The 8,568-nt window shown below is 35.0% G+C and overlaps 3 protein-coding genes across 4 annotated transcripts; 1 reads left to right on the top strand and 2 right to left on the bottom strand.

Annotated features, from left to right (window-relative positions):
• Positions 607–1,795, bottom strand: LOC18791855 (23 kDa jasmonate-induced protein). Its single transcript, XM_007224432.2, is given in 3 exon segments — positions 607–882; positions 977–1,378; positions 1,380–1,795. Coding segments are annotated over 3 exon segments (663 nt in total). The 5' UTR covers positions 1,446–1,795; the 3' UTR covers positions 607–687.
• On the bottom strand, positions 2,943–4,197 carry LOC18790903 (WEB family protein At3g51220). Its single transcript, XM_007227534.2, has one exon. It carries the CDS (start codon positions 3,874–3,876, stop codon positions 3,115–3,117), a length of 762 nt encoding a protein of 253 aa, XP_007227596.1. The 5' UTR covers positions 3,877–4,197; the 3' UTR covers positions 2,943–3,114.
• Positions 5,195–7,746, top strand: LOC18793926 (50S ribosomal protein L24). 2 transcript variants are annotated; one of them, XM_007225914.2, is made up of 6 exons: positions 5,195–5,484; positions 6,138–6,216; positions 6,298–6,393; positions 6,725–6,828; positions 6,922–7,058; positions 7,158–7,746. In XM_007225914.2, the coding sequence occupies exons 2-6, from the start codon at positions 6,157–6,159 to the stop codon at positions 7,238–7,240; spliced, it is 480 nt and encodes a 159-aa protein (XP_007225976.1). In that variant the 5' UTR covers positions 5,195–5,484; positions 6,138–6,156; the 3' UTR covers positions 7,241–7,746. The 2 variants fall into 2 exon arrangements, with proteins under 2 accessions (XP_007225976.1, XP_020410937.1); XM_020555348.1 differs by lacking the exon at positions 5,195–5,484 and adding an exon at positions 5,820–5,867.

The raw sequence follows: 8,568 nt of genomic DNA, 5'->3' as shown, positions 1-8,568 counted from the left end.
CATATAAGAGACTTCTTGATAACCATGTTTTTCTGTCATTGGTTGAACAATCTAACCCTTACGTACCAAATAGCACTCTTTTGATCTTGTTGATTTCATAATGCATTGCATTTTATATGGCATGTTGTTCGTGTCGTCGTTGAATATCAAAAATAAAATAACCAACTTTTTTACCATTCTATCCTCTTTTTTAATAAAATTTTCAATTATAAATTATTATTTTTAACTCATGACATTTGATGGATTTTTAAAGATTTACATAAAAGGAGCTTCGCCACTTCTCTTTTGATCCTTTCATATGTTTTATTATTTTCTTTCTTTCAATTATTTGGTGATGGTTTGAATTTTTAAGCTTTTAGAATTGATATTGACATAAACCAAATACAAAAACAAATTCTTCCAACTCCATATTCTTAATAAGATTTGGATTAAATTTTTTTTTTTCAGTTGACACAAAATCCACTAAAACAAAATGGTCATCAACAAATGCACAACTCATGCATTTTCTAAAGTGAGTAGTGCTTCAAGTACTGGTAGTGCTCAAAATTCTAATACGCATATAAAAAACAAAAAAAAACCAACTACCGAACCATGCAACAAAATATAGATATCAATAATTTTTATTCAGATACATATTATTTAGATGAGTATTAAATTATATATAAATATTTAAAATCCAGGTACATATCATCCAAAATACAACATGGTTACAATTAAAGTTGACTCATGAAGTTTTGTTATGGAACAGCCAGATGATATAGTTGAGAAGCATCCATTCCAAGTGCCAGAGCTACACACGCCAGAGCCAACCAAACTATTATAGACTCCGGGCCAAACTCCGGCCGGCTCATAGTGGCGAGCTTCGCGGATCTCAGTATAGACCTGCACAAAGAGATTCTTTCAACTTTGTAAACGCTTCTTTTGTTAAGGGCATGAGATTTGAACCCATGACCTAAGTTGAGACGTATTGACTTACCTTGTTAGTACTAGTGGAAAGTGGTCCATTCCACGGGTTCCTCCACCCCAGCAGCCAGTCACAGTTATTACCATTGTTGTTCTTACCGCGATACGCAACAGCCGCAACCGATCCACCAGTAGCCATACCACTGGTTTTGATGACATGCAAAAAGGCACCCCACTGCCCATTTGCAATCTGTGTTGGGTATGGGGCGCGCCCAATGTTGCCATACCAATCCTTACTAGCAACAAGTCTTATTGTGTCCCCAGTGGCATTGTAAACAAGGCAAAGTGTGGAAACTCCATAACCAGATTGCTTCTTCAAATTCTCCACATAATTTCGGGCATTGATGTCCTTCCCCTCGGCGTTTTCCATATTTAGAGCCACATGAGCCCTTTCTTTTCTTCCTATTTTCTTACCTATAATACTCTGGCAGCGCCTGTACAGTTTGGTCTGTGACGGGGGTGCCAAACACGTTAGAAGGCATCCCTGGCTCTATATATGTTCTCCACCCCTCCACCTATTTATACAATCTTATTCTATTTTCTCTCTATATATACACACAACACACACACGGATAGGAGAGAACTGACCCTCCCATATTCCAGCAAATACCCTTAGTTGTGTAATTAAAATTTGGAATTTTCAAATGTAAGAGCTCAATTGGTTAAGAGCATTCCCTTGCACCCGAGGTCCTAAGTTCGATTCCCCCTCTCCCAATATTGTTTAACATGAAAAAAAAAATCTCTCTGTTGCCTCACCAGTTGAACGTGATGAAAATAAGAGCATCTTATCTGCCGAGGCTAGTTTCAAATATTCCTATATCCACATAACATTGGCATACTTGTCAAATTTAAGGGAAAATATATTCTAGCTGAGGTTCGAAAACGTAATGAAAATGATGAAACTGAAGTTGAGCCATGAAGCTCAGTTCACACTACAAACAATTAATTAGTCTCCCTTAGAAAGGAGAAAGATTAGATGTGAATAAAAAGAAGAATAAACAAAAGAAGCAACTGCCAATCTATATTGGTGATCGGTCACATCCAATATAAAGGAGAAAAATTCCGATCCTTATGCATCGGATTCACGAGCAAAGAATCGTCCTTTTGGGAAAATATGTACAAAAAAGCCGACTATACTTTCTTGAAGCATATGTTCATTAATTTTGTAAGACACAATTGGAAGTCGAAACGATTTCTGATTTGTCTAATTTTTTGCAAAGGTAATCCATGAATGTAAACTTAAAAAATATATTATTTGGATCGTTGAAAAAAAATTTATAGGAGACCCTAGAATGTGTCCCTCAAATAAAATTATTTGATATATATATATATATATATTACATTTCTTTGGATATAGTTGCTCCTCCTCACTACTCTTAATGAGGGACTCTCTTCTCTACATTCCTACCTCTAACAAGGATATGAAATTAATAATGTTAATGAAATAAGTAATCATAGTTGTCTTTGTAGCTAAGGTGGGAGAGATTATAAAATACTACAGTAGTACGGTCACGTGATATATTTTGTACACGTGTTATTATATAAGTGGATATTTATAGATACTATTCTTTGAAATGGAGGAAAATAAACTCTGTCGTCCACTCATATTATAACATGTGTACAAAATATGTACCACGTGATCGTACTACCGTAGTATTCTATAATTGATAGTACAGGATTATAATGGTACAAAAATACGAAGTAATACTCTTTTGACATCTGAAACAATATATATGTCATTAACAAATATTTTTACTAACCTTTATGAATAAATCTTCAACCGCTCCCATTTACTTTCTCTCCTCCCAATTAATTGGCAAACCCTTTACCCCTCTTCTTCTTCCTCCCCTCCCCTCTTCGACCCTCTCTCCTCCCAATTAATTAACTTTATGAATAAATCTTCAACTGCTCCCATTTATAATAACTACAATAATTTGAGCAAAACCTAGAAAGATGATTCCCAAGCTAGTTCAGTTTCGCCTTTAAAAAAAAAAGTTTAGATGATATATATTGGATTAATATACAGTACATGACATACTCCATGAAACGTTTTTCTTCCACTCTAGACGGAGAAAATAATTAAAACAAAACAAATAGAAAAAATACAAAGGAAAGGAAATATATCGAAGAAAACCGCATATATTCTCACCATCAATAGTAGAGCTGTGGAGAAGAATTAAAAAGAGGGTTACGAAGAGGAGTTGAAGATCCTTTTTTCCAGAAAAACAAATCTTGCACAAGAGGGACAATAGGCTTCTTCTTCATTATTTTCTTTTCTCTTTTTCCTCCGCCATTTTTCTGAGTGCCAATGCTCAATATCTGAGCCAAAGAGGTAGAATCCTCCATCCTTATCATCCACTCCCTCTTGTTCTTCTCTTCCTCCATCATCAAACCATGATTGGTACCGGTAAATGGCGATGATCTTGCAGTCACATGCAGTACATTGCTAGCCATTGCTGCATTATTTGCCTCAGCCTGAGCCAACTTGGACATGTTCTTGTGAAGCTCTGCGTTCAAGGAGGCCAACGCCACCTCGGTTTCAGACTCTCTCTCCTTCAGCAACTTCAGCTCCACCTTTGTCTCCTCAAGCTCAGCCTCCAGCTTCTTAAGAGTATCCATAACTTCTTTATCACCTGCATTCTCCTCCTCATCACCATAACTGCTAACATCTTCGCTTTCTTTATAATTAGCCGGCATCGGCAACAACTTCCATGACGATGAAGGAGTTCTTTGGACAATATTGTTGCCATTAGGCTTGGGGGATGAGTACATTTCTCCAAGAAGGAGGCGGTCGCCAAAGATGGCCACGGCTTCTCTGACGGAGCGGAAGGGTCTGGAGGTGTCAACATTGGCTTGGTAATTGTTGTTAGGGTCTTCTTCAGGAAGCTGAGAATGTTGGGTTTCCAATTCCATGGATACGTGCTGTGTGTACGAAGGTGGAGATTAGGGTTTGAGGAGTGAATATATTTGATGATGATTGGGTAGGTTTGGCATGGGCTTTCTTTGCTTGCACTTCAAAATTACAAGAGAGAGAGTTTGTTTCAACTTCAAGGAGTGTGAATTAAGGTGGATGACGACCTGATAACCACTGCATGGGCCGCCTCATGTTTTTTTTAAAAAATTATGCTGAATTAAATACAATTTTTTTTAAAATTGGCCCAAAAAAAAAAAAAAGAATTAAAAAAACCTGACTACTGAAAGCAGCTTACAACATTTTGATTTTGCCACTTTATATTTACTTTTCACATGACATTAACTTGCAGATCTATGGTCTTGTCTTATGTTTGAATTTCCATGACATTTTGATAGTGTGTGTGAGAACAACCTCATCTTATAGTTTAGACCATGATTTGTTTTTTTTTTTTTTAATTTTAAAAATCGGTTTTATTAGAATCAGTTATGAGATTTCATAGACCTAGGCGAAATTGACAAAGAAGTTCTCAATACCTACAAATTATACAATCACACACCATAAAAATTATGCTTCGCAATATCATAATCTAAATTTTCAATTTTCAATTAATTCTCCTCAAACATGGTTTTCTTAGTCTTCACTTTATAAGTTTGGTTCTCCCCAAGCCTCTGAACCAAAATGCACCCCAAGAGAGAATTTTAGCAATCCTCCCTAAATTTTATAGACCATGTTTCACTTTGTCCTCTTCTTAACTTTCAATTTGGTTTTGAACTTTTTAACAACCTTCCCACTCCTTTCTCTCTCTTTTTTTTTTTCCTTTTATTTATTTATTTATTTTTTTTCCATATAGGGTTCGATCTTTGATTTGCTTGGGGATGACGTGGCTGCCTTTTTTAGATTTTCTGGGGTCTTTTTGGAGATCTTGGGTTCCACCTTATGATTTACTTGGTGTCTTTTAGTTTTTGTTTGTCATAAGTACATCAACTCTTTTTGAGTTTTTTTGCATGCCATAGTTTGTATTTGTAATTTTTTACTTGTTAAAGTTTAAAAATTGTAGTTTGCAGTTGTAGTTCTGCAAAACAAACCATTTATTAAACAAGTAGAGCTAGTTATTTTCGAGTTGGCAGATTGATTCAAAACCCACCTTTTTTTGTTGCCAAAGTTAGGAAATGGGAGGGGGGGAACTCACACACATAGGTATCATAGGGACTTGAACCTAAGACCACTTGAGAGCACACCAAAATCTAAGTCAATCCAACTAACACCCTATTTATAATAAAAAAATCAATATAGGTGGCTCCTCTTTCATTAATTTGTGGGAAAAAAAATTCAAAAAATTAGTGAAAAATCTTATAATATGTTTTTTTCAGTAAAAAGAAAGTCATAATTTGGTCCAACTCAAAAAATTAAAAGAATAATTAAGAAAATGTATGTACAAAAATAGTATATTAGCCTAATTTAGGCAATGCGAGCTGTAATCTTACCCGGCCTGGACCCGTCTAGCCCACCCGGCCCATACTCTTCATACCCAAAAAAAAAAATTTGTCTTGTGTTCTAAATTTCTGCTCCAGGCGCCGCTCCAGCCTCCTCTCCTTTGCTCTCTAACTGTAAGTCCTCTTCCTCTCCGTCTTCGAATTTCAGTACTCCTCCGTACCACTGACCTGAACCGCGTGCTTCTCTGATTCTCTTCTTCTTTTTGTCATTCAGTTTCATTTTATTTTATTATTTTCTAAATTCTAGTTTAGGGATTTTAGGAATTAGGGATTCAGTTGGGCATTTAGGACTTACGGTTAACTTTCGAAATTCTAATTTAGGGATTCAGTCAATGCCTAATTTATGAGCTGTGGCTTTATGAATTATCAAGTGGACTACTTGTTTCTAATTGATCATTGATAATTGTATCATTATAGTTTTTAATTGCTCTGTGATAATTTCAGTTTTTAGCCTTACAATTTTAGTGGCCGGGCAGCTTGCAATCTTGTGTAGACAGGTTAATAAGTTGTTTTAGTATTAAGGGAAGTTGTGTTACTAAAGTACCAGTACCTAAGTTCTTGGTTGACATGGTTGTAGTGAATTGTAAGATTATCTTACTATTGATTAACCCACTTGCTGCTGATATTAGGAAATGGAGTTATTATGAAACTGAAATGAATTTGAATGTGCTTGTTTCTTACGCTATTAGATTTTATGTGAGTGTGATGCTAATCAGCAATTGAAATACACATCTTTTGGTGTTAATATTTGTTATTGGCTTCTGCAGATATCTGTCTTTGTTTGAAATGGGTTGGAAAGCGGCTGAGAAACTCATTAGGCACTGGAAGGTTCTCAGAGGAGATAATGTGAGGGCGATGAAGATCTTGACCTCTTTGCGTATTTATCTATCTATATCTATAACTGAACTTTTCTCATCTCATTTACAGGTGATGATAATAAGGGGCAAAGACAAGGGCGAGACGGGTATCATCAAGCGAGTGATTCGTTCCCAGAATCGTGTCATTGTGGAAGGCAAAAATCTGGTATCAGTCTATCCGTATTATTGGAATAATGTTCCGATCTGATTTTGCCTTACATTCTTTGTACAATTTTCTATTCTTTTTCATTCTTTAGTTTAGCTTTAAGAAAACTTGTTAAGAATTGGGTCTTTATTTTTTTTCCTTTTCTGCATAAGCTGAATCGGGTCAGTGTGTATGGTTGATTGTCTATAAACTGTTTGGTTATTTGTGACTAACATCTTTATTGGTTGGAAGCTCTTCTAATGTTCATAGTATTTGACCCTCATAGTTTATTATAATTCATTTAAATGTTCAGTGGCTATTCCAATGTTGAACAAGTACTCTGTCTTTGCAGGTAAAGAAACATATCAAGCAAGGCCAAGGTCATGAAGGTGGAATTTTTACTGTTGAAGCCCCCCTTCATGCCTCAAATGTGCAAGTTGTTGATCCAGTTACAGGGTATTCATGCATTGTTAACATTATGTTTCAACGACTGTTGGTGTTTTGTTCTTTGTCTTACTATTCCAGTGCGGTGTTTTTTTGTGTGTGCAGGAAGCCTGTTAAGGTCGGGGTTAAATATCTTGAGGATGGAACAAAAGTTCGAGTATCTAGGGGACTAGGTGCATCTGGATCTATAATCCCTCGTCCTGAGATCTTGAAGATAAGGACTACTTCAAGACCTACTGTTGGTACTTATCTGAAGTCCCGAGATCTATAATGTTCCTTGTAAAAGATATCTTTGTTTACCATATTTTATGCTGATACTCTGTAATAAACTTTGGTTGCAGCGGGTCCCAAGGATACGCCTATGGATGTTGTGTTGGAGAAGACTTACGATGCTAAAACAGGGAAGGGCATGCCTGAACTTTGAGAGAACACGCGTTTCAGGCCAGATGGAATATGTTACAGAAAAGTTGGAAGCATATTAGTTGTGATTTTTGGCGAAGGCTTTCTATTTGTTATTTCGTTGGTCGATTGTACAAGCAGATGGCTTGATTTCTATAGAGTTGTTCTCTATACATCATGTCTCATCTTTATAGGGCTCATATTTCTACGTTCTAAGTGCGAAGCGAAGAATATCAAGTTGAGGAATTTATTTGCATGTCAACCTACGCATCTAGGGGTTATCAAGTTCAGTTTGAGGAGAATTCGAGATTGAATTCTTTATAAGTGAAGGAGACTGATGTGGTACAAGGAAAGTAAAACATTCAGAGTCAAGAAAAAGGATGCAAATTCAGAAAATGATTCTCAAGATATTGGTATGATGCAAGCAAGGTGTACCGTTGGGATTTTAGATGCATATAAACTAATTGCTCAACTTTATTTGGTTGGATTCAACTCGTCAACACAACCTGTGGGCCTATACCATGTTTTACAGTCGCTATTTTCATCCGAAAGAGATAATTTGTTGATTCATTCCAAAACTAAACGAGTTACTAAAATGCTAACTCATTATTTTGTTGATTCACAGAAACTTTAAAATCAGTTTCACAACATTAAGTTAACATGCACTTAAAATTTAAAGCAAATTACGAGAATTGTTTCAATTTATCGACCAAGTCGGGGTCGTTTGGTACACAGGCTTGGCTTGGACTGGCTTGGACTAAATTTAGTACCATGTTTGTTTCATTTAATTCTAGTCTTAGATGGGATTGCTAATACCGGGCCCACCAAAAACACCTCCTTAGGAGGGGACTACTAATTCCATGTAGAAAGGGAGGATTAGCTAGTCCTATGTTTACCAATGTATGAGATGCATATATTATATTGTAATACTAATAACATATATTACTATTATTATTATTATTACATACACATATACTATAATGTACATATATACATGTATATACACATATACAAGTATATATATACACATATATACATATATAATATATATAAATACATATAGATATATACACATATATTATTATTATAATATACTCATATACACATACATATTAATATTATAATAATAGCATACATGTATACATGTATATATGTAATATATATTATATTATATATTAATGTACATATATACACGTATATACATGTATATATATAAACACATATATACATATATAATATATAAATACATATAGATATATACACGTATATTATTATTATAATATACCCATATACACATGCATATTAATATTATAATAATAGCATACATGTATATTTGTAATATATATATTATTA

This window comes from Prunus persica, chromosome G1 (genome assembly GCF_000346465.2).
Source record: "Prunus persica cultivar Lovell chromosome G1, Prunus_persica_NCBIv2, whole genome shotgun sequence".
Taxonomy (NCBI): Eukaryota; Viridiplantae; Streptophyta; class Magnoliopsida; order Rosales; family Rosaceae; genus Prunus; species Prunus persica.
The sequence above is the reverse complement of the archived record's forward strand: the minus strand, read 5'-3'. Positions and strand labels throughout refer to the sequence as shown.

Excerpts from the sequence above, each read along its gene's own strand:
- LOC18793926 (XM_007225914.2), top strand. The coding sequence starts at position 6,157 with ATGGGTTGGAAAGCGGCTGAGAAACTCATTAGGCACTGGAAGGTTCTC. Across the intron at positions 6,829-6,921 it reads GTTGTTGATCCAGTTACAGG|GAAGCCTGTTAAGGTCGGGG; the intron begins GTATTCATGCAT and ends TTGTGTGTGCAG. Across the intron at positions 7,059-7,157 it reads TACTTCAAGACCTACTGTTG|CGGGTCCCAAGGATACGCCT; the intron begins GTACTTATCTGA and ends CTTTGGTTGCAG.
- LOC18790903 (XM_007227534.2), bottom strand. The coding sequence starts at position 3,876 with ATGGAATTGGAAACCCAACATTCTCAGCTTCCTGAAGAAGACCCTAAC.